Source organism: Labeo rohita, chromosome 22 (assembly GCF_022985175.1).
Source record: "Labeo rohita strain BAU-BD-2019 chromosome 22, IGBB_LRoh.1.0, whole genome shotgun sequence".
Lineage (NCBI taxonomy): Eukaryota > Metazoa > Chordata > Actinopteri > Cypriniformes > Cyprinidae > Labeo > Labeo rohita.
In genome coordinates, this window is record NC_066890.1 from 25,585,124 (window position 1) to 25,611,868 (window position 26,745).

A 26,745-nucleotide genomic window follows, 5' to 3' on the forward strand; every position below is an offset into this window, starting at 1 on the left:
TGCTTATGCATGACACCACATTTCACATTTTTCATTCTGACCAACACATTTGCCCTGCTGGGCCAAGTATCTCAGTATCAGGAGAATTACTCAAAATAGTTCATTTGATGCTCTTACGGTGTGGTCGATCATTCCCCTTCAGAGTTTCTCATTCATGCCGTGACTCATCTGACGTCACTACTACACATGACATAACTCTACCTAGGGCATCTCCTCTATCAACAGATTCGGGTTTCCCCAGGGGATCAGTGCCTGAACACACATCTGCGCTATATCGGCATATGTCTGCTTAAATGTTATGCGGTATATAGCACCCAGCCTTGGAACCCATGTATAAAGAGGGGATGGTCCAGCCATACTACTGCTATCGAAGCCATAAGCCCCAGCAGTCTCCGTACTGAGCCAAACAGCTGCGATAATCCTCTGCCTTCTGTGCATTGAGTCTATCTCTCAACTGAGACATAACATCACCGACGCTGGGCCAGCAAGCTCCTTTTGAAATTCATCAAGAAGAGAGCTTGTAAATGGAAAACAATTGTATGTGTTTGAAACACTGCTTGTTTCCTGCTGTCTGCAGCTAGGGGCAGGTCGCCCAAATTGGCGAACAATCTTATGCTCCGATGGCACAGCAGAGTCGCACCGCCTCTGCACATCTGCACATGAAAGATGGGTTTAAGCCCTTTCCAAAACTGTTTTTATTTTGTTCATAGCTTCAATGTAACCAAAGTTATGTCTATCTTAGATGGCTGATAGCGATGATTTTCATTTGAAATAACAAACTTGAGCGCGCAAAAGACGCGATATGTGACAGGCCCCTTAGCCGGCTGCTCTCGAATCGCTACTGCAGTACTTTGATTCCACATGTGATTCCACGCAGGGGCGTTGCTAGGGCTTATTATTCAGGGCTCGAGACCTGAAAGATTTTTCTCTAGCCCTGAATGTTTTTGTATCACCCTATGATTTCCGAGAAATTCACGGAATTTGTCAAAGCTTGAATGAATCAAAAGCCAGTCATTACACTTCAATCAAATCATGATTTGGACTAGTATCTGTAAATATTACCCCGCAAAATACCATTTAAATATGAATCCTGCATGTTCTGCTTGTCTCTTTATTAATTTTATTAATTTTCACGACAACCTATCAAAATGAAAGTTTGGGTTTAGTACTACTACACTGTAAAAAATAATTTGTGGAGTCAACTTAAAATAATTTGTAACCTGCCTGCCTTAAAATTTTAAGTTTAGTCAATTCAAAAAAAGTTTATTCAACTTGAAATGTTAAATTATACTAAGTGACAACTTAGATATTTGAGTTGAATCAACTTAAAATGTTAAGGCAGCTGGGTTACTTACCCATCTGTTAAGTTTAGCAAACACAAATATCTAAGTTGTTACTTAGTACAACTTAACATTTCAAGTTGACTAAACTTATTTTAGTTGACCGAACTTAAAATTTTAAGGCAGCAGGGTAACAAATTATTTTAAGCTGACTCAACAAATTGTGTTTTTTTTTTTTTTTTTTGGTTTTTTTTTGTTTCAGTGTACTACTACTATTGGAAAAGTAATAAAACTTTGTTAAATAATATTTCTTCCATCTTTTACATTTTAATAGTACATCCTTTATTTGCCAAAAAAAAAAAAATATTTTCATTAATTAAAAGATAAATGTATATGTTATGCCTTTATTTGATAACCATAAAAATTTAAATACACAACACAGAATTTCATAAGGCTGTTGTAGAAATAAATAAAAGTTGTTTTATGTATTCAAATAAGCAGACATGCTAAAACAAATTTGATAACAATAAAACATTTCATAGGGCCCTAAACATAACTTAACTTTTGATGCAAAATTTCATTGTTTAAATTAATTAGACATGTCTTTTTTTTTTTTTTTTTATATATTTAATAATAAAATTAAATTTAACCATTAAAAAGAAGTCCAGAAACGAAGGATCCAGGTTCACCCACCTGTGTCTAACAAAATCTTACATAAGTATGATGTGAGCTCCCATCCACCACCACTAGCCCCTGATGTTTTCAAATCCTAGAAACGCCCCTGATTCCATGTCTCAAGTCGGACAAAATTTCTAACCAGCATACACTGCTTCAGCATTTGATCAAGCTGTGCAGTGCTGCATTAAGTCGAACACAACTAAAATGGACCTCTGTGGGTCATGTGACCACTTTTTTACATTTTCGTTGATTGGTATTTGAGTTCTTCTCCCCTGAGATAGCATTTATCTATAAAATGTGTGTCTCATTTTATTCAAAAACAACTGAAAAAGAACTAATAAAACTAGAAAGCTATTCATAAAACTTGTTTAACCTAGCTAACATACAATTCTGTATTCTCAGCTACTGGACAACTTTAACATCTGAAAAAAAATTCACATTACTTAGTCTTAATATAAGATATGCCTTGCACATTAAAGTAATTTTAATTTGGAATTCAATAAGCTAACAAACTGTTTGTTAAATGAAACGGCGGCACAGTTTACTGTGGTAACATTTATGTTATCTCCACGTTGATGAGTAAACGTTACTAGGTTAAATTATTATGCAAAAATCTGACTAAACACACACACAGAGATATACATAAATATTTACATACATTTTACCTTGCTTCCTCATAAGGTGCATCGATACACAGCGCAGATGTTCTTTGGAACTGTCTCCAACTCCCAGATGGAAAATCAAAAAGCTCAGTGGAGTGGCGTCAAAGAGGGCAAATTTTTATGGCAAATACAGTAGAATGCAGCAATTTTTTAAAACAAATGCAGTTAGTCTCTATATGTGGTTTCACTTCACAGAAAATACCCATGATGCAAAGGGAATAAGTTATTTACTGTAAAAGGATTTTGCAGTATTATACTGAGTGATATACAGTAAATAACTCTATAAATTACAAAAATGTCTAACAGTAATAAACTCAGATGGTTTAACTGTGTCTTACCATTGCTGGTTTTCTCATGCGCTTTGTCGTTGGGTCATAGTTGAGCATGTCATATGGATCAACCCATTCATCATCATCCTGATTGATATTTGCATTTGTAATAACAAACAGACAACAAAAAACAAGGATAAAAACAATAACAAACTCATGCTAAAACTAGAAAGCTATTCAGAAAACTTTTGTTTAACCTAGCTAACATACAATTTTGTATTCTCAGCTACTGGACAACTTTAACTAACACCTGAAAAAAATTCACATTAGTTAAAGGAGAAGCCCACTTCCAAAACAAAGATTCACATATATTGTACTCACACCATTGTCATCCAAGCTGTTCATGTCTTTTTTTCTTCAGTCGTAAAGAAATTATGTTTTTTGAGGATTTTTCTCCATATAATGGACTGATATGGTGCCCTGATTTTGAACTTCCAAAATGAGTTTAAATGTGGCTTCAAACGATCCCAGCCGAGGAAGAAGGGTCTTATCTAGCGAAACGATCGGTTATTTTCATTTAAAAAAATAAAATTTAAATACTTTTTAATCTCAAACGCTCGTCTTGTCTTGCTCTCGTTGAACTCTGTGTATTTTGGCTCAAGACAGTTAGCGTATGTCGAAAAACTCCAATCGTATTTTCTCCCTCAACTTCAAAAATCATTTCAAAATCATCCTACATCGCTGCAGAAGTACAGACCCAGTCTTTGCAAAGTGAACATGCAAAGAAGATCAAACATCCTTAACAAAAAAAGGTAAAACAGCGATACAGGGCGATTTTGAAGTTGAGGGAGAACATGAGATGGGAGTTTTTCAACATACCCTAACTGTCATGAACCGAAAAAAAAAACAGTCCAGGCAGAGGAAGACAAGACAAGTGTTTGACATTAAAAAGTATATAAATGTTATTATTTTTATGAAATAACCGATCGTTACGCTAGATAAGACCCTTCTTTCTCAACTGGGCGGTTTACAACCGCATTTGGGATCGTTTGAAGCCGCATTTAAACTGCATTTTGGAAGCTCAAACTTGGGGCACCATTTAACGTGTTTAACATGTCTTTGTTTGTCTTATGTCTGAGCACATGGCTTTGTCTTTGTTTTGTTGGCCATGTGCACCTCTTGTCCTGCCACTTTGTTTCCCTTCACCATGCCCCCCCTTGTTTAGTCCTATAGTCTAGTCCTCATTTAGTCCTTGTTTACCTGATTGTGCTCACCTGACCCTCATGTGTTCTAGTCCCTTTATATTGTGCGTCTACCCGCATGTCTCTGCTGGTTTGTTGCTTGTGTGTAAGCATTGCTTGAGTCTTGCCTGTTAAGGTTGTTTAATTGCTTTATTGTGCTGTCCAAGCCTAATCGATTGGTTTTGTTTTGTAGTACAGTTTTGTATCTAGACTTTTGACCTTTCTAGTCTATTCTTCTACTCGTTTAGTTTTTTTTTTTTTTTTTTTTTTTTTGGTTTCTGAATCTTTGGCCACTTTTTGTATCTTCTGTTTTTGCGGTACCAGATAATTGGATCCTTGTTGTTTTTTTTGTTTTTGTATTCTTGTAACGCCACGCCAGCAGAGGGAGCCCTCACCCACTGACTGACTGTTGCTGCTCCCTCTGCTGCTTCGTTGGTTACTTCCTGTTTGGTGGCAATAAAAGGAGGCCATTTTCAAACAGGAAGCTGTGAAGTATTGTTTTGCTGTGCAGACTCTACTAAGCGTTTATCCTATTTCATTGCCTTGTTTTTGCCACGGTTTTGTTTCATCGTCATTGTTTTACCTTGTTTCTTACCATAGTTCTGTCTAGTTCATCGCATAGTTTTTGCCATAGTTTTTGCCTTGTTCATTTGTCACTTTGGACTGCTCTCTCTGGTTTTTTGATGTTCTGCCTGTTTTTAGGATTACGGTATTGTTTTGCCTTCGCTACACTGTCTGTTTGGAGATTGACCCTGCCTGCCTGACTACGATCTGTATAATAAAGCTCGCACTTGGATCTTACACGCTTCCCACGAGTCCGCTTTACAGAATACTTCGCCTACCAAAGATCCAGCGGCTTTTGTACACAGATCTACCATGGATCCAGCATCACGCCTTGTTCAACTCCGCCAAGGTAACCGGCCCATTGAGCAATATGTTATGGATTTCTGCGAACTGTGTCACTTGGTGGACTTCAAGGATAGCTTTCTTAAGGACATTTTCTTTTTTGGTTTGGATAAAAACACATCACATAAAATGCCAGGTCATCACCGCCACTGGTCTCTGGTACGTTATATTGACTTTGCGTCGCTTCTAAGTGGCTCGGCATTCACTGTGGGGATGGCTGATGATCAACCTTGCCCTCCTCCAGTATCTGCCACACCAAGGAACGTACATGTCATGTCTGGTATTGTCACCATCATGCCAGAGCCCCCTCACACCAAGCCTGTCAAACCAAAGTCTGCTAGAGTCATGCCTGCCAAGCCAGAGCCCTCTTATGCCAAGCTTGCCAAGCCCAAGCCTGTTCACGTCACACCTGCCAAGCCAAAGCCTGCTCAACTCATGTCCACCAAGTCACAGCTTTCTCACGCCATGCCTGCCGCTCCAGGGCCTGCTCACGCCATGCCTGCCCGTCCAGAGTCTGCATCTGTCATGGCCGCCCTCCTACAACCAGCTCACAAGATGGCTGCTATCTCCAAGCCAGTCCACAAGATGACCGCCATCCCAGAGCCAGTCCACAAGATGGCTGCCATCCCAGAACCAGTCCACAAGATGGCCGCCATCCCAGAACCAGTCCACAAGATGGCTGCCATCCCAGAGCCAGTCCACAAGATGGCCACCATCCCCAAGCCTGTTCACAAGATGGCCGCCATCCCCAAGCCTGTTCACAAGATGGCTGCCACGCCTGAGCCTCATCAAGCCAAAATCATCTCATCTGCATCTCATCCCATCATCTCTGCCACACCCAAGGCAAATCAAGTGATGCCTGATCCTCCAGTATCAAGTCAAGCTTCAAAGTCAAGTCAAGTTGCAGCTGTGTTTCCTGAGTCAAGTTTCCGAGTCCAGTCAAGATACAGCTGTTCTCCACGAGTCAAGCCAAAACACAGCTGTTGTTCTCCATGAGTCAAGCCAAGATACAGCTGTTCCCCACGAGTCAAGCCAAGTCACAGCTGTTCCCCATGAGTCAAGTCAAGTCACAGCTGTTCCCCATGAGTCAAGTCATGTTACAGCTGTTCCCCATGAGTCAAGTCACGTTACAGCTGTTGTTCCTGAGTCAAGCCATGTTGTTCCGGAGTCAAGTCACGTTACAGCTGGGTTGTCTGTTATGTCAAACCACAGCTGATTTCCATGAACCAAGCCAAGTTACAGCAGATCTTCACGAGTCAAGTCAAATTGCTGCTGTCTTCCCTGAGCCAAGCCACAGTTGATCTTCATGAGCCAAGTCAAGTTGCTGCTGTCGTCCATGAACCAAGCCAAGCCACGGTTGTTCTTCATTAGCCAAGTCCAGTTGCTGCTGTTGTTCCTAAGCCAAGCCACAGCTGACCTTCATGAGCCAAGTCAAGCCACAGCTGACCTTCATGAGCCAAGTCAAGCCACAGCCAAGTCAAGCCACAGCTGACCTTCATGAGCCAAGTCAAGCCACAGCTGACCTTCATGAGCCAAGTCAAGCCACAGCTGACCTTCATGAGCCAAGTCAAGCCACAGCTGACCTTCATGAGCCAAGTCAAGCCACAGCTGACCTTCATGAGCCAAGTCAAGCCACAGCTGACCTTCATGAACCAAGTCAAGCCACAGCTGATCTCCCTGAGCCAAGTCAAGTCACAGTTGACCTTCACGAGCCAAGTCAAGTCACAGCTGGACTGCACGAGCCAGGTCAAGTCACCGCTGTTCTTCACGAGTCGAGTAGAGTCGAGTCGAGTCAAATCAAGTCACGGCGGGCATCCCTGAGTCAAGTCACGGCAGGCCTCCATGAATCAAGTCAAGAAACAGCTGTCCTAGCAGAACCTCACCAGGTCCCCTTCTGACCTTCCTGAGCCTACGCTCCCAAGCCACGCAGAACCCACATTCCCAAGCCACAAGTCCACAGCATCCACATCCTCAAGGCCAACAGACATCCCACTATCTACTGTGCTGCCTGTAATGGCCGTTGCCATTTTCAGTGTGTGGGCTGCACACTGTGCTCCAGAGGTCTCGTCCGCCCACGAGTCTGCTCCAGAGACCTTGTCTGCCCACGAGTATGCTCCAGAGGCCTCATCTCTCCACGAATCTGCTCCAGAAGCCTCGTCTGTCCACAATTCTGCTCCAGAGGCCTCACCTGACTGCAAGTCTGCCCTAGAGGCCTCATCTGACCACAAGTCTGCTCTCTGCCCGCCATGTCACGATCAAGAAGGCCAAGAATGAACTCTCTGCCCATCACGCCATGGCCCAGGGGGCCTATCATGAACTCTCTACCTGTCATGCCACGGCCAAGGAAATCGTCTGTGAACACACCGCTCTGCTATGGATGTCACTAATTCCACTGTGGATATCTCTGCTCCTGTCTTCTCTGCCTGCTCTGCCTGCCCTGCAATGGCTTCCTGTTCTGCCTGCTCTACCTGCCTCGCCATGGTTCCCTGTTCTGCCTGCTCTGCCTGCCTCGCCATGGCTCCCTGCTCTACCTGCTCTACCTGCTCTGCCTACTCCACCATGGCTTCCTACTCCACGGCCCAGGTCCTCCAAGGTTCCACTGTCTGCTATTGCTCCACGGCCCAGGACCTCCAGTGTTCCACTGTCTGCCACAGCTCCATGGTCCAGGTCCTCCAGTGCTTCACTGTCTGTCCCTGCTCCACAATCCAGGCCCAACTTCTCAACATGAACCTGGCCTTCGGTCCCACCCCCTGTTTTGCCTCTGTTCCCCCACCCTCCTGGACTGTTGTTGTTGTTGTTGTTGTTGTTGTTTAAGCGCCAGGGGTCGCTCCTGGGGGGGGGATTCTGTAACGCCATGCCAGCAGAGGGAGCCCTCACCCACTGACTGACTGTTGCTGCTCCCTCTGCTGCTTTGTTGGTTACTTTCTGTTTGGTGGCAATAAAAGGAGGCCATTTTCAAACAGGAAGCTGCAAAGTATTGTTTTGCTGTGCAGACTCTACTAAGCGTTTATCCTATTTCATTGCCTTGTTTTTGCCACGGTTTTGTTTCATCGTCATTGTTTTACCTTGTTTCTTACCATAGTTCTGTCTAGTTCATCGAATAGTTTTTGCCTTTGTTTTTGCCTTGTTCATTTGTCACTTTCGACTGCTCTCTCTGGTCTTTTGATGTTCTGCCTGTTTTTAGGATTACGGTATTTTATTTACAGTTTTGCCTTCGCTACACTGTCTGTTTGGAGATTGACCCTGCCTGTCTGACTACGATCTGTATAATAAAGCTCACACTTGGATCTTACACGCTTCCCACAAGTCCGCTTTACAATTCTTTTATTTCATTTATTTATTTAAACCAGTCTTTGTGCTCAGCCTGTTCTTTTTTTGGCTTTTCTTGTGTTCTCCCTTGTCATGTGTCTTGTTTGTCTTTGTCCTTTATCCTGTTCCTCTCTGCTCACTGTTTTAAAGAGTGGACATTGTCAGACTGTCTCTTCAGTTGCAGCATTATCAAGGCTCTGGTACTTCAAGCTGCTGCCTGATCTCCTGTTGTCACTGACTGACTGGTGCTGCTCCATCTCCCTGGCTCTACAGCCCGACCTTGCCTGGGTCCATTTCTGTTGTCGTCTTGTTCCCCTGTTGACTGCCCTGTCCTACTGTCTAGATTTATCCTCGATTATCACCACCCTGTCTATGCTTTATTTTGTCAATAAATGTCAATCCCCTGGTCATTCTGCATTTGGGTCTTTTTCTAGTAGACTGCTGTGACAAACCCCTGTCAATGTGATTCTTTGTTTTGGAAGTTGACTTCTTTAATTTAGTGTTAATAGAAGATATGCCTTGCTCATTTAAGTAATTTTAATTTGGTGATTTTAATAAGCTAACAAAGGGAATTATTTATTCACTGTGAAGGGAATTTGCAGTATTATACTGAGTGATATACAGTTAACTCTATAAATTACAAAAATGTCTAACAGTAATAAACTCAAATGATTTAACTGTGTCTTACCATTGCTTTTTTTCTCATGCGCTTTGATGTTGGGTCATAGTTGAGCATGTCATATGGATCAACCCATTCATCATCATCCTGATTGATATTTGCATTTGTAATAACAAACAGACAACAAAAAACAAGGAAACTCCAGCATCTAAACAAACAACAGCTTGGCATCTTCATAATCTCCACTGAAACAGACAACAAGAAAACTCAGACTTACTGGTAAAACTGATATAAATGATCATATAAAGTTCAGGTTCAGCTTTCCTAGACACTTTGTTTACTATATTATCTAGATCATCTATTTAACGTACATTACAGTCATACACTGATGGTTAAACATTTTCTTTTACACGTTGAAAGAAAGTTGTCATTTACTGCCAGATTGTAACTTCAAATATTCTAAATGTTGAAATGGTTACTCAAACCTCACTGAGAGGAAGGAATGAGACATTTAGTTAAGCTGCTGTTAATAAAAATGGATTTTCTGAGTCTATATATACACAATTTAGGAAAAACTATTTTTGAATAAAAACTATCAACAGGACAGTGTAGACATACTGAGCTGTTAATTGTCCCTTTGTAAAAAAAAATACAGAGCATTTTTGTATCATGTATTTTATTAAAAATGCAGCTTGTAAATTTATACCAATTTATTTGTCGTGCAAAACAATTTTAGATATATTTAGGTAAAATCTTTGTCCAACTTACCTTGGCACGTTAACCCTGATGCCCTGCCAACTGCCTAGCTGATAATAGGCTTGTTTGAGATGTGCCTCGCTTTGAAAGTAGATGCAAGTAGGCGGCTGCATTGAGGGGAGGAGTGAATGTGCAGTCATGTGTAATGTGTGTAATAAGTGTAATGTGTACTCATTAAAACATAATATGAAACATTATATGAAAGTTACAAAATCAAACAGAGAGGAGAACAATACATCACGGTTGATTAAATCAATGAGCATGAAGCTTTGCGTCGTTCAGTTAGTTGTTTCCCATCATGTCTAGTACTAGAACCTTGCAATGTACCAGTAATATGAAACGCATACATTGGGAGTGACCACAACCTCCTTATGGCTAAGCTGATTCTCATGGTAAGAAAGTTGAAAACTGGAGAGAATAGGTTTGTTATATCAATGTTTAAAGATCTCTTCATAAAGAGTGAGTTTGGTATCACCAACCCGGTTTGCCATCTATGAAGACAAAAAGCAATAATTATTAGTAAAAAAAAAACCCTGAATACTATGTCAACATAGCTGAACTGCCGCTGAGACAGCCACCAAACCTAGAGACATGAAAAATCTAAAAGCTGACTTTAAACAGATGAATGATTTCCCTGTAAAATCAGATGATGGAACAATTGTTAATCAAGAATCTAAACTACACTGACATATATATATATATATATATATATATATATTAATTTCTTTATGACTGAAGAAAGAAAGACATGAACATCTTGGATGACAAGGAATAAATGAGGCCCCTGGTGAGGATAACGTGTGTTCTGAGATGATAAAGGCTGAGAATCAAGACATACAGTAACTCTACAGTAATTTTGGTAGTCCACTTTAGACATTCTACTAACACTAAGTAGCTTTGCAACTGCATGTCAACTAGTCATTAGAGTATTAGTAGACTGTCTGCTAAATATCTTCTAACACTCATCTAAACTTTGCAACTATATGTCAACTTATTCTACTAACCCTAAACCCTAACCTAAAAGTCTGCTCTAAAAGTTAGTTGAAATGTAGTTGCAAAGTTACTTACAGTTAGTAGAATGTCTAAAGTGGACTATCAAAATAAAGTGTAACCAAAAACGCCACAGATTCTTCAATGTATCTTACAAGAAATATGGTATAGCAATGAAATCTCCATCATATAGAAAACCAAGTACAACTTTTGAAATAAAGAAGAACTAAAGAGGTATTACCCTACTATTACTCATCAGCAGTAATCAATGAAGCAGTTAATACCTTTTGTCTTCTGGATTCAGAACAGGAAGATCCTGCATTAACCACATTCTTGTGCTATGACAGATACTTGAATATTCAAGTCAAGTCACCTTTATTTATATACCGCTTTTAACAATACAGTTGTGACGAAGTGGCTGTACAATATTGAATAGTACATCAATAATGCAAAAGGGCAACAGTAAACAGCCTGCAGAACGGGGTGGAGCTGCATGTGGGGCAGGGCTACATGTGTCGCCCAGCCCACAAATTATATCATTGGTTAATGACGCCAACGCGTCATTTTATTTATCAACGCGATTTTATTTCCACTTGTTTGTCGCTGCGTTGGTGAGTAGCTGAGCTACGAGTTTTGTCTTATTTGATTAGTTGTAATGTTTGATTACAACATTGCGTTCATTATGTCACTAATGAGCAATTGTATAAGGAGATGTGAAGTAGTTAAAATAAGACTGCCCTTGTGTGTGTGTGTGTGTGTGTGTGTGTGTGTGTGTGTGTGTACTTGTTTTTGCTACATTGTGGGGACCAAATGTCCCCACAAGGATAGTAAAACCTGAAATTTTTGACATTGTGGGGACTGGCTTGAGGTCCCCATGGGTACAAAAGCTTATAAATCATACAGAACTACTTTTTTTGAGAAAGTAAAAATGCAGAAAGTTTTCTGTAAGGGTTAGGTTTAGGGTAGGGTTAGGGTAAGGGGATAGAAAATACAGGAGAGTCCCCACAAAGATAATAAATGTGTGTGTGTGTGTGTATTATTACATGTTAAATGTATGTGGCAACAACGGAAGACACAACAGGTGGGCCTCTGCTAATAAAACAGTGATGTTAAACTGCTGTTTTGTATGACCAATAAAATGAAATAATCAAACTGCATTATCTTCATGTTCTTTGAGTTTATTCCTCTTCATATATTGTTTGAGTCTTCATTGTGCCCGCGCCGGGAGTTTACGGCACAGAAGACCGCGTGTGAGAGGAGGCGATCGACTCGGCTTCTTCAGAAGAGAGGGAAAGACGGTATAAGGCAAGTAGAGGTCATAATTCCATATAATATCACCTTTTTTGACTATTAGTAAAAGAATGGTTGCATTTTTTAGAGATTGAAAGCCAGAGACATAGGAGAGCTTCATTCTTTCAGGATTAATGCGAGTTATTTTTAGAAAATGCATGTTTCTGTTGTCTCCTGCCTGTTTACTTCACATTTTGATACAACAACAGTATGGTGACTTGTTCACATTTTATTTAAACCATTGATGTCCGTTTTTTGCAGAACTCAACTTTGGGGCTAACACCACAGGCACCTACTTGTGTGAGGAGGCAATTTTTCTGAGCTTTAGAAAAGAGGGAAAGGTGATTTAAGGCAAGTAAAGGTAATAATTTAATGTTATCTTTTATTTGATTTATTTATTTATTTGTCTAAGAGTAAAAATATGTTTTATGTAGATGTTCAAAGCCAGAATCAGGATAGATTCATTCTTTTTTGATTGATACGAGCTATTTGTAGAAAATCAATGTTTCCACTGTCTTCTGCCTGTTTACTTAATATTTTGATGCAAAAATAGTATGATTACTTGTTCACATTTTAATTAAATAATTGATGTGTGTATTTTTCATTGCAGAACTCAAACCAGCTCTGGAGTTAACGGCACGGAAGGCCGCGTGTGAGAGGAGGCGATCTTCTCAGCTTCTTCATAAGAGAGGGAAAGGCGGTTTAAGGCAAGTAAAGGTCATAATGTCATGTTATCAGTTTTTTTTTTTTTTTTTTTTTTGTGTGTGTGTGTGTGTGTCTAAGAACAAAAAACATTTTATGTAGGTGAGCCAGAGACATTATGTAGAAAGCCAGAGACACAGGTGAGCGCTTAATTATTTTGAGATTGATGCAGGTTATTTGTAGAAAATACATGTTTCTGTTGTCTCCTGTTTGTTTGCTTCACGTTTTGAACAGTATGATGACTTGTTCACATTTTAATTAAACCACTGATGTCTGTGTTTTTAATTGCAGAACCTAAACCAACTTTGGAGTTAATGACACAGAATCCTGCTTGTGTGAGGAGGTGATATTCTCAGCTCGTTCATAAGAGAGGGAAAGGCGGTTTAAGGCAAGTAAAGGTCATATTTTTTTTTTTTTTTTTTTTTTTTGACTAAGTGTAAAAGAATGTTTTATGTAGAGGTTAAAAGACCAGAGACATAAGAGTGCTTCATTCTTTTAAGATTGATGGGAATTATGTTTTAGAAAATAAATGTTACCGTTGTCTGCTACTGTAGTATTCTGGAGCACTGTGGTAGACAAAGACAATAAACAACCACACAATATGGTTGAAATTATAAAACAGTCTAGTTACCCATCCTTACAGAATTGGATGCACCTCTGTTTGAAAATGGTTACATTTGAACTAAATGTTTTCTTTTTTAAATGTTTTTCTCTTTTAGGCCACTGATGAAGAGCAGGTAGTGACTGGGATGAATGCTGGACAAGGAGAAGAAGTGATCTTTCCCCCAAACTGATGCAACAGTGGTTTTAAAGGAGGAGGCCACCCTGGATAATATCAAAGATGTTGCACGCCTTTGCTGAGCTGATGGGACTTCATGACTACATCAATTATCTTAAAGAGATCATGAAAATTGGCAGTGATGCATTTTCTGTATGTGATCATGGACTATGAAACAAACAGTAAATGTATAGTCTGTAAAAGCAAAATGTCAAATGCTTGTTCTGTGTTGTTCAATAGAAATGGAGTTCACATTCATTCATACACATGCTCACAATACTTCACACATTTGCTTGTGTTAAATGTTATAATGTCAGTGTTAATGTTGTGGTTTTATTTTTAGTTTGTGTTTAAAAAAAAAAAAAGAAAGAAACTATTAACTAATTGTACAATTATTGTAAAGTAGTGTTTTTGTACAGTAGTTTTATACAATATACAGAATTTATCAGACAAAATAGTCAGCAGATGTTCAGTGCTTCATTTATAAATTTTGTAGTTGCTAATGCCATACTTTTTCTGTATTTCTTTTCACATGCATGTTACTGTTGAATGTTTTCTCTTGTTGTAGTTTTTAATAAACATTTATCTTTTGATAGTCATTCTGTGTGTGTTAAAGTGATTTTATAATGATCAAGATTTGTAGATTTAATGCCTAGCTCAATTTTGGGTTAATTTTATCCTAGCAGTGTAGTAATTTTAAACCATAAAAAAAGCAACCCAGCATGCTGGGTCAATAATTCAACCCAACTTGCTGGGTCAAAACAACCCAGCGTTGAGTTCGTCCCTTTTTTACCCAGCGCTGGGTTGCCAAAATAACCCAAATTGGGTTGTTTTTAACCCAGCATTTTTTAGTGTGTAGCTTGTCTCACTTGGCAGCAAAATTACAGTTGATGGTGGCTGGCTGCAATAAGTTAACAGTAGGACTAGCAAAGCAAACCAAGCATATGTTATGGTCAAGCCCATATCATGTTCCACCGTATTAAATACAAATACCAAGATTTTCGAGAGCAATGTGCTTAAGCATACACTTGTACGGCTCTTAATGTTGGAAGACTACTACTACCATCAAGAGTAAGCTTCAGGTCTTTTAAACCAAATGCCTCCAGCGCTTATTGAAGATCATTTTGCCCAGTACCATCACCAACGGACATCTCCTGAGCAGAGCAGGGATGTGAAACATCTCAGAATCCATATAGCTGTGCTGCTGGAGATGCTCTGTTATGCCTGCAGAAAGACAGCCAATTCTTTGCTCAGGACAGCACTCCACTGGACAACACAAGGAACAAGAAACCATGGAAGACCAAAAGAGTTGAACGCCAGAAAGCTGATCCTCCACATAGGCTTCTATAGCAGCAGCTGACAGAGACAGATTAGTGTTCCATTGCCTTTGGCCCAAGCACAGCAAGGTGCAGAACAAAAAAAGATATACATCTCATGGTGATGGCTTACGCAGTTTCAAATGAGCCTTTTTCCATATCAGATGTTATTCAAGATAAAATGCACTGCACAACACTGCATCAGCTACTGATGAACCCATTTACATTTAATCATTTAGCAGGTGCTTTTATCCAAAGCGGCTTACAAACAATTTTTTTTTAATTAAATTAGAAAAAAAAAAAAAAAAAAATTTAAGCATTTGGTTTGTAAATATTGACCTATTGTGCTTTTATTTGTGAAAACGTAAATGGTTATGCAAGATGATTGGAAACTACATATGGATTATGTCACAATTTATATGCGTCCACATGGAAAACACAATTAAAAATACAATTCGCAATTCCTTTTGAAAATTTTCTGGAATATCCTTCCATAGGGGCTACCTACATCATTCATCAAGAAATGCATTAGGCTAAGTGATATTAAAAGGTCCAACTCTGTACAAGCAAGCAGACGAGCCCAGAATGCAATGCATTAAATTGCACATTAAACATTTTCCTCCCATAGAATATCATTATAAATACAACGTAATGTAGCTTAATGGATAAAGACAATGATATAAAAGGGCTGTAGAATTTATTCTATATGGGAACATGTGAAACTTTGCATTTTGCATTTATTCTGGGTTTGCCTGCTTGTCTATACATATTAATTATGTTTTAATAATGAAGAAGAGCATATTGTGTTTGGTCTTCATCATCTTAGTAATTATTATTAATTCATTCATTACTTGTAATTTAGTTTCTTGTCTTCACCACCTGGCTACTGTTGTAAAATTTAGAGAGATTCAATAAAAAAAATAATAATAATAATAAAACAACAACAACAACAAAAAATGCAAGTGACGTCACTTGTGGAAATACAAGTGTCTGAGAATGCAAGTCTGAAAATGCAAGTGCAAGTCTGCAGCCAGACCCTATTGGAAAGATGCGTTTGTTATGGCAAACATTCAGAAGGCGGGATCTGCTTTGAAACGGGCAACATTAATAGTTTAATTGCAGGTGAGTGACAATTCAACAATACCCATAAAGGTGATCTACATTGTAATGGGCATTTAATGTAAACATAATGGCATCTGTTTGCAAAGTTTTAGTTCTCGTGACTTATCCTTGTGATGTTGATAGAGTCTTAGTTCCCGCAACTATGGTGCTCAAACCATTTGGTGATGTCATTATGATTATTTGGATAGGTCTGCTGAGGTGTTACAGTTGGGGGAAGGGTAATGTCCTGCATCCTCTGTTCTTGATCTGATCAAAGGATGTCACCTCAAAGTACTGTGTCAATATCTCTAAGGCCCACCTACTAAATGTATATAAACTACAATGTATCACTGCCTTAGTCAGATGACTTTTTGATGACTGCAGCGCCACGCAGCGAGTATCTGAATGAAGAGAAACTTTTGCTTCAAGATATCCAAAACGTCTCCTGGTCTTCGCTTCTGAGTTTCCAACAATTGCAAGGTAATTCCATTGTCCAATATCATGACAGTATCTTTTTTTGTTAGTGAGCTCTACTAAACAAAGCTCTACTAAACTTTTTGCAGATTCTCTCTCAAACATTAAATATAATTATATATATATATATCATATTATATATTATAATATGATGTAGATTTGTGTTTCCTGCAAAAATGACAGCGCTTTCAAGGCCTTGTTTGATAAAACAAAAAAAGGGAATAACGCTTTGTTGATATATCAGAATAGTGGCAGTTCAGTGAGGCAGAGAGTTGTTTACTTGCCGCAATGTGACCTGAACTGTCCGAAAGAAATGGGTTAACTGAGTTAAGGTGAAGTTACATTGTTGTTCTACAAATTTCAATAGGAATCCCAAAGATATCTGCACACAGCTTAAAAACAGGTTCAGGTTGGTCAGGTGAGTTTGCTGCGCTGACTAAAAGAAAGTGAGTATTTTGATGGCACCAATAGCCTTGTGGGCAGTGTGTTGACATATGGTGCAGTTGCACCTCGGGTGTCCCGAGTTCGAAGTTTATAACTCATAATTCTGAACATGCAGTTCCATGTTATAAAGTCAGAATTGCGAGACACAAACACACAATTCTGAGAAAGAAGTCAGAATTTATGTATCATCTATATACAATTTATAGGTTATATCTCACAATTCTGACTTATGAATTATGAGAAATAAACTTGCAACTCTGACTTTTTCTAGCAAATGTGAGTTTGTATCTCGCAATTGTGACTTTTTTTCTAAAACTGTGATATATAAACTCGCAATTGTGACTTAAAAAGTCCAATTCTGAGGGGGAGAAAAAAGACTGATATGTGTTCAGAATGACAAGTTTATAACTCACAATTCTGAACAGGCAGTTCCATGCTATAAAGTCAGAATTGTGAGACACAAACTCGCAATTCTGAGAAAGAAGTCAGAATTACGAGATGTAAACTAGCAATTGTGAGAAAAAATTGTGAGATCAAATGTTGCAATTACCTTTTTTATTTTTTATTCAGTGGTGGAAACAGGCTTCCATACTACTTTCAGTTGTTCATCAAGAAGAAAAAAAAAAAAAAGGATGCCTCGAGCCATTTTGTATCTTATGAATACAATACAATCTCATGAAGGCACAGTCAAGCAAAACAGACCAAAATTAAAATTACTTTTCATTTAATATAAACAAAAAAGTTAATAAAAAACATGTCAGTATAAACAACAAGAACAAATCTGTCTACATAAAACAAAAATGAATTCTAGTGCCATATTCATTACAAACAACCTTTATTTTAAATGCCGAACATATAGTCTCACGTAACCAGACCTTGGCTGCTTTGAATGGCCAAGGACCGCTCAAGAAGCCATAAGACTGACAGGTAAACAACCAATCATGTTTTGTTTGTGCTGTGTCATGTTTACAGGTATTGTCCAAACAATAACAGACCAGTGAGGCCATGAGACCATGGCATCTTTGTTTCCAGGTTAAACGTTAAAGAACACGACACGCACCTCCCGGAAATCCTGTACGATCCAACCAATCAGACGAACCTTTGAAACTCCTGTTGTGTTTCACATTTTGCGTGCCCTGTGTGTGCATCAGAAATTCAGTTAACAGTCCATGGGTGTGTTGCCTGAAGCTTAAACTACTACATAACAATCTAAAATGAAACTAAAAGTGAACCTCGTCGTGCCGTTGTGGGCTCACATACCTCTCATTCAGCAGGAACCGTTCACATCTGGTTGCTAAACTATTATTTAATATGTAAAGAAGGGTTTGTACCTCTCTCATGTCCCAGTATCCACTTAAAACCACATCCTTCACATATGCAAAAACGTGTTTGGAAAAACCCCACAGCATGGTAATGCTCATACAGACTGGCACAACCTGCATATTGTACTACAGAGTCAGAAACCTTTTGCATGTTGTATAATTTATTTTAATGATAGCAAAATAAGTTAGCAGTGCTAGAACTGATGCTCTTGGATTCCTTATATAAGTGGAAAGATCTGTCAGACAAGAGTAAGACATTGTTCAAACAAAAAAGGGTCTATTTGTATTTGTGTATCTTCAAAATAACAAAGAAACATACTTTTGTAAAATAAAGAAAACAAACAAAATGCACACCAGTCTCTGCAAACTACTTTTTGAAATGAAGAAAAACTGTCAGATGGTTTGATAAAAGGTTTTTACCTCTGTAGGTTTTCTCATGCGCTTTGTCGTTGGGTCGTAGTTGAGCATGTCAAATGGATCGATCCATGCATCATCCTCATCCTGGTGAAATTTTGCTTTTGCAATAACAAACAGGCTACAAAAAATATGCAAACTCCAGAATCCAAGCAACGGACAGCTTGGCACCTTCATAATCTCCACAGGAACAGACAACTATGAGAAAACTCAGACTTACTGATAAAACAAATACTGATCGATTGTTATTAATGATGCATATAAAGTTCAGATTCAGCTTTCTTACTATCTTAAAATGTAGTAAATGCATCAGCCACCCAAACGTTACACACAGATGACTAAATGATGAAAAAATTGCCCTAGGCCAAACGTTTTCTTACATGCTGCAAGACACCTGCAGAAAAACACACCTACATTCATAATCGTAATTCAAAACCTCAAATATGTATTCATCGCCCCCAAGCGGACAGTGTTACATTGTTGTGTTACAGTGTTACAATTTTTTCCTGTTGTTTTTTTAAAGAAAAACGTTTGTCCCATATATACACATTTAAGAGAAAATATTAATTTTACAAGAAATGATTAATCATGAAAGGTGGACATTTTATGACAGGTTGTTGGAGTATAGTTTAAAAAATAAGAAATAATGATTTGTGACACAATCGTTTGTGGCACGACCTACCTTGAAGACCAGTAATCATGACTTTGTTGTCATAGGAGCCGGTGAGCAAATAGTGAGCACCGGTAGAAAAGCACACAGATCACACATCGCTGATTTGTTTGCCAATACACCTGGACGGTTCGACTCCCTCTGATGTCACATGCAGCGACAGTCCTCCAATAATAGTGCTCCTGGGATCCACTGCCACCAAGGCCATGGCACTTCCTGTCACATGACACAATAATGTTTTAAAATGTCTTAAACTTTGGAAAATAACACATGACGTATCACAGCATGTCATTATTTATTTAGCAAAAAATGGAAAAGCCATGAGTCATACACTAAGGACACCCTTACATAAGAATTAAAACAGAAATTTGCCAGTTTACTGGTCTGGAGCTTTGAGGTGCATGTCGACACAGCGCCAAAGAGGAAAGACCTCAGCAATGACCTTAGTGAAGCAACTGTTGCAGTCATCAATCTGGAAAGGGTAGTACAGCCATTTCCAAACAACTTGAAGTCCAAAACTTCTGCAGAGACAGGAAGTGACACATGAAGGAAACACTGACAGGGCAGCTTTTCTACAAAACGAACATTACCTTCACACAAAAATAAGTAACAGTCTGGCAGCTCATTAGAACGAACAATTTGCAAATTGATTCCTTTGAGCGCGAAAGTGATCTCAATATATCGACAAGCCTGTATTTCAATCAAAACCCATGAGTATCTCAAACCATTACGCAATAATTAAGAATATTGTTTAAATGTTTTGGTTATATAGTTCAGGTTCACAAACGTATAAATTTAAGCTCAAAAAAGTGTTTCATTCTCCATGTTTTAGTGGACTCTGGGTTAAGACTCAAGCAAACTGGAAAAGACACAGAGTTTCAGTTTAAGCCATACAATTATTCATTTTAGATATTTATATTTTCTGAAAAAAAAAAGGTGCAACCTGTTTCAAGCTAGGCATCAATATCATGTTCCTCAGATGGTTTAACGCTGCTTCTTGTAGCTCTTCAGATGATCAAAAGCAGAAACTTCACATCTGATCTCTTCAATTAGACGTCTCAAACCTCTAATCACAATATTTACTCTCGTATATGTATTAATTAATTATTCAATAAAGAGATCAATAAACGAATGCTAGTCAGTCAGTAAAACCAAATGACCGTAAATTTTTAAATTTGAGTGCGCGGCTTTGTGGAAGACAGGAGAAAGCGCGTGCAGAGCAAAAAAAAAGTGCGCAATAAAGAAATATTTATTAATTCATATTTGATGTTTATTGATTTGTATGCGTTTCACACTACGTTTGACCTTTAATTTTTAGCTATAAAACTAGATTTATCTGATCATTATAATGCGCATTGACTCTAATTTCTGCATTCTATAAAGCTTTTTTCAGACATGAAATTCTTCAAAATATAGTTTATGAAAATCACACATTTCAGCATTAGAAACTATTGGTTCTCGGAAGTTCTATGAAAGTTCTTGAAAGGTCTTTTTAGAGAACGTTCTGGCTCTCCTTAGGCTATTTATGAAAAATCATGGAATGTTCTTTGAAGGTTCTCTTTAGGTTATAAAAAAGAACCTACATGGAACGTTCCTAGAATGTGTTTTTTTAAAAAAATAACCAGAGGAACAATTTGGGACTGTTAGGGGAATGTTCTGTGCTTGTTGAGTATTCACGTGATAATTCTGTTCAGCATGAGGAAGATGGAAGGGGTCAGTGAACAAATAAAGGGAAGGGATGGAAAATTAGTTGCTCAATAATTGCAAAAGACTTTACATGTCCCTTAAAAACACCACCAAACGATCATGTCCACGGATGTGTTTGTCTGTTCAACAGCACTGACAATGTAGTTACTGGCGAACTGTGTTGATTGACTTCATGAGTGAAACACAAGCAAGTTTACAACTTCTAACTTCTTTGCAAAAATGCAGCCAGAGTATTTCAGTTCTGCAGTGTCGACCTAAACTAAAACAACGCAACTTGTGAATCTATAACTCTTTATTTGTCATGCAAAATTATTTTACATAATAACTGAAGACTTTTTCGATTTAAAACTTTGTTGAACTTACCTTGCCACATCAACCCATGGCGCCCTGGCAGTGCCCAACAGACATTTCCATGCCACCTGTTATTCAAGACAAAATATGTCGTTCTGCATTCTTCCGACTTCCATTTCTTCGCAATTACACTTTTGGCACGTTCTTTTCGCTAAATGACGTTATTTTAATGACGTGGAGAGCGCATTATTGTAGCGCGAAGAATGCAGATCGTATTTATTTTGCGAAAGCATGAAGCTGCAGTTTCACTATACATGAATGACACTTACGAGTAACAGTAAAATGCTGCAAAAACGCGAAACGCGATTTACACTTTTACAAAGCTTCTCTTGCGCATTCAAATTTAATTTAGGCTTACAGTCTTATGTACACTTGCACAATGCGTACTCTTCACATGCAAATCTTTATATCATTATTTTATCTCCACAGAAACTCCTGTTTACTCTGAATACTAAAGCCTGATTTGTTCACGTTTACGTAGCGGCTGAAAAAATGGCGCTTTATCTCACCAAAAGGGGTGGAGCTGACTTCTATAGAAGTCGGCTCTGAGCGCCATTTTGTCAGAATTTTTCCTCCATCAGCGCTAAGATGATCTCCTCTTTTTGGACTGAAGCAGCAAGAAGCTCAAAATGCTGCTCGCCATACAACAAGTGGGTGACTTACAAGCACTAATTAGTGCTTTATGCCTTGAGTTTGGGCCTAATGACTTCAGAGGTAACCTCAAACCAAATGATCAATCTTCTAGCTCTTTCTAACTCAGCGAATGAGCAGAGACCGACTCAGTGACTGTCACTATCATTCAGAAAGTTTCTTATTAAATGGCGTTCGTAATTATATAGTAGTCGGCTCCAACCCATTTTGCGGTTAAAGTGATATTTATTCTTGTAGCTTCACGAACATAAACAAATCAGGCTTCAGTATTCAAAGTAAACAGGAGTCTCCCCATATGCATAGCATCGCAACCCTTTCTCAAAATGAACAAAAACAGCACATGCTATTTATAATACAGCGTCCTTTTAATGAGAACACTACTGAGGTAAAAGTGCACCAGTTTTTCACAAAGAAATGATCAGCACCTTTGAGAAATGTCACACTGACTGTCAATGAAATCTTTAATTCTACATGAAGTGGGCCGCCCTCTTATGGGTTGCTGCCAAATTAAGATCACATCATCTCCAGCTATATCAAATAAATTGACTGCCTTAATAATAACTATAATAATAATTCTATTTAATTTATACAGTGCTTTCAGACAGTGCTAAAGGCACTTTACAAAGCATAATCAAATTTACATGTAAACAAAATAAGCAAATCAAACAATGTAGCAACAAAACACTGACACAGTAATGGACACTGAGTTGACATCATCAAACTGATCCAAAATGCATGAGTATAACTAGAAAAAAAATGGTAAAACCGTCCATTTTCTGCTGGGGGTGATGAAACAAGCTTAACATCAAGTTGTAACAGCTTAGACACCCTATAACAGCACACAAAAAAGTAATGATTTAATCCAATAGTGTTCATTATGAATGTGTCTGATGAATGAAAAGAAGAAATAAAAAATGAACAGTTTTTGTGTGAAGCAGCAGCATCTAGTAACCAAACTTCATACATCCTGGCCAGTAGGTGTCAGTATAATGTCCATAAACATAAATACAATTAATAGAGACAGCTGAATGAAAGCAAAAATCCTGTACTTTTCATTGGCTCTTTATAACATCTGAATGCTACATCATGAGATTTACTTAAAAATTAGAGTTAACACATATAGGAAAAAAAGTTAAAATATATTTAAATTTCCCAACATTTAATTAAAAAGTGAATGACACAAAGAGAGTTCAGAGACGACTTTCTTGCAGTGTTTCTTGAACTGGACTTTTAATGCTTGAACAACCTTCTTCTTCAACAGCAGTATCTGCTGATACTCCCTGCACAAACAAAACACATTTCTGGTCAAAATTATGCAATATAAACATACAATATTACATATATACACAACAAAACAGGGCATGAGCAAAGTGTTTAGTTGTGATATATGACATATTATGTATTTGATATGTTGTGTATTCTATGTAATTGCTTCAGGTTTGATGTGATATGAGTATAAGTACAAATGTACATGCAAATTTTAACAACACAAATGAATAGAAACAACTTAAAATAGATGCAAAAGAATTACAGACCATTTAATACAACATCAACTATCATGTAACTGTAGCTGTAATAACAGACATTCAGTGTTGAGCTTGCCAACCGTAACCTGCAGCCTCAGGTCATTTTGAGCAACCCACTTCCTTTTAGTGCACATAAAGTACTGCAATGTTTGAATTAAAGGAACAACAAACAGTAGTGTAACTGTGATTGTTTATTTATTTATTTGGGCGAATTATCTAAATGAGGGGTTGAAAAAATAATCAGTACTTACCTCATTCCCTTGATTAGCTCCAAGTGTTCTCACATCTATTTGTGCAGAAGGCACATTGGTTTCAGCCTTTTTTTTGTCTGGAATCTGTGTGTCTGTCTGCTCCTTTTTGTCCACAGTAGATGCCTTTTTCTCCTTTTCCTCAACCTTCACTTTAGTCTCTGCATTATCCATTGTACCAGGATCCACCACCTCTGTCCGCTGCTGAAAATCAGTTTCATCATCGCTGTACATGTTACCTGTAGCACGCACAGTCTCTACTCTATGGTGCACTCTGGGACCACCAGAAAAGTCCTGTCTGTGTTCCATGCTTCTGTCCTCCTGTCTGTTTTGTGGAACATAAGCATCTCCTGCTCTGAAGCCCTGGTCACCTCGGTTTTCTGCTTGATTTACTCTGTTTCTATTGTTCTGGTGCACCTGTAGAGGCTGTGGAGCATCACCACCAGCTTCCTCATGCTCCCTTAGTTGAGGAGCTTGACGCTGTCCTACCGCAGGGGGTGGCTGGTCCCGTCGCCAACCGAGCCGGGGCAGGTGAACTGCTTGATGTATAGCTGCTTGAGCACTTCCATACATGAACACCTGAGAAGAGAAAAGATGACTTAGTATGATAACAATTAAATGATCTTACTATATGTTAGTCATTCACAGCTCTTACAATGATGGCGAGTGCAATGGTGAGCAGCACAGGTAACTGGAGAGTTACTGGTAGATCCTTCAGCAGGGCTCTGAGGAACTCACTGATTCCCTGCCCAATTTGCTTCAAGGGATCCGTGATGAAACTGGTTATGGTGACTGTGATAGCCTGGAATAAAACCCCACAAAAATGGATTTCATCTCTGGTTATAGCTCTCATAACAGCTTTTGAAACATCAGATATCAGTTAGTTGCAAAAGTATTCATACACCTTTGTTTTTTTTGTTTTTTTTCCCCCCAGATTTTGTTATGTTGCAGCCTTATGTTGAACTGCTTTAAATGATTTTTTTTTTTTCCCACATCAATCTACACTCCATACACCATAATGACAAAGCACAAAACAGGTTTGTAACAACTTTGCAAATTTATTAGAAATGAAAAACTGAAACGATTCTAGGACACTTAAAATTGAGCTCAGAAGCATTTATATTGCTTGTAGATTTTACTAAACTTCACGCAGAGTTAACCTGTGGTAAATTCATTTGAATGAGTATGATTTGGAAAGGCACACACCTCTCGATAAAAGGCCTAACAGCTGAAAATGCATATCAGAGCAAAAACCAAGCCCTAAGGTCAAAATGAACTGCCTGTAGAGCTCAGAAACTAGATGGTGTCAAGGCACAGATCTGGAAAAGGGTTCAGAAAAAAATTCTGCTGTATTGAAGGTTCACAGAAGCATGTAGCCTCTGTTATCCATAATGGAAAAAAATTAAAACAAATAGGACTCTTCCTAGAGATGGCCTCCTGGCCAAACTAAGCAACTGATGGAGAAGGGGCTTGGCTAGAGTGGTGACCAAGAAGCTGATGGTCACTCTAGTTGAGCTTGATGATCATATATGCAGATGGGAGAAACCTACAGGAGGGCAAACATCACTACAACACTCCACTGATCCGGTCTTTAAGGCAGTGTGGCCAAACTCAATCCTGTCCTCAGTGAAGACACATGAAAACTCACTTGCAATTTGCAAAAAAGCACCTCAATAACTCTCAGAATGTGAGAAACAGGATTCTCTGCTCTGATTAACCTCAATTCCAAGCACCATGTATGGAGGAAACCTGCAGAGTACCATCCAAAAACTAAAGTGTGGAGGTAGCAGCCTCATACTGTGGGCCTGTTCTTCAGCGGCAGGGACTGAGGGACTCGTCAGAGTAGAAGGAAAGCTCAACACAGCAAAATACTGAGATAGCCTTAATGAAAACCCAGTCCAGAGCATTCAGAACCTCCGACTGAGAAGATGGTTCACCTTCCAACAGGATAATGACCCTAAGCACACAGCAAAAGTGGCTTATAGACAACTCTGAGAATGTCCTTGAGTGGCCCAGCCACAGCCTGGGCTTAAACCCAATCAAAATTTCTGGAGAAACCTGAAAATGTGTGTCTGCCCCCATCCAAGCTGACAAGAGCTTGAGAGGTAAAGAGGTGAGGTAAAGAATGGCAGATAATTGCCAAATGCAGATGTAAAGATTCTTTAACTAAATACTGAGTTAAGGGTATGAATACTTATGTAATGTATTTATTTCAGTGTTTTATTTTTAAGAAATTTGCAAAGTTGTCACAAATCTATTTTGTTCTTTGTCATTATTGTACATGAAGTGTAGACTGAGTTGGGAAAAAGTCATTTAAAGCAGTTTAACATAAGGCTGCAACATAAAACGTAAAAAATAAAGGGGTATGAATACTTTTGCAAGGCACTGTATATGCATTTTAATGGTGTTAATTTGGATATGTATTATTTGAAGTATTGTTTTTTTTAGTCCAGGATGGTCATATCTGTTTTTATAAATTCATCTAAATGTATCATCATACTGTTTTGCCTTTAGATTCAGATTATTTTACACTGAACATTTTCACATTTTCACTATTAACAACATAACTATCAACCTCTAGTATCTTATCAAGACAAAAAAAAAAAAAAAAAGTACAAACCCTTGTTGGAGGGACTAGTAAAATGGGGTTCACCACCAGGACCTCGTAATACTTTTTGCAAGGATCATCTTGAAGAGTCCATGTGCGTCTGTACCACTCTAAATAAACAAGGAGTTACAACAGTTCATCTAAAAATCATTTACTCACCTTCATATCATTTATAATCTGTAGGGTTTTCAGTGGAACTCAAAAGCATAATTTTGAAGCTTCTGTGCAGATTCTTCAAAATTCAAAATTCAAGTTTCACATCATACATGTGAATAAATAATCAAATTATATAAGGTTTTAACAAATTCTTATAACGTCAAGCACCTCACCTGATAAACTGTCCTTCCAGTCCAGTTGTTTTAGCCCAGTGCATTTGCCATTGAAGCTCTCAACCTCTACAATGTTCTTCTTGTGTTCTGCAAAGGCAACCTAG

General features: G+C 38.5%; 1 protein-coding gene and 1 long non-coding RNA gene across 7 annotated transcripts in view; both read right to left on the bottom strand.

The window, feature by feature from the left end:
* LOC127153668 (chloride channel CLIC-like protein 1) overlaps positions 1-26,745 on the bottom strand; it is a 62,736-nt gene that overhangs the window by 31,961 nt on the left and 4,030 nt on the right. For 3 of the 6 annotated variants that reach the window (XM_051094881.1, XM_051094878.1, XM_051094877.1), the window contains exons 7-11: positions 26,642-26,741; positions 26,325-26,422; positions 24,360-24,506; positions 23,708-24,283; positions 23,219-23,596 (exon numbers count right to left, since the gene is read on the bottom strand). The exons of 2 other annotated variants lie outside the window; for them this stretch is intronic. In XM_051094881.1, the coding sequence (XP_050950838.1) occupies positions 23,480-23,596; positions 23,708-24,283; positions 24,360-24,506; positions 26,325-26,422; positions 26,642-26,741 (1,038 nt within the window). In that variant the 3' untranslated portion in view covers positions 23,219-23,479. One more of the 6 variants, XM_051094880.1, reaches the window with a different exon arrangement.
* On the bottom strand, positions 18,642-19,721 carry LOC127153671 (uncharacterized). Its single transcript, XR_007825313.1, has 3 exons — positions 19,664-19,721; positions 19,234-19,437; positions 18,642-18,749 (listed from the first exon to the last, which is right to left on the bottom strand). It is a non-coding gene; the product is annotated as an uncharacterized LOC127153671 (long non-coding RNA).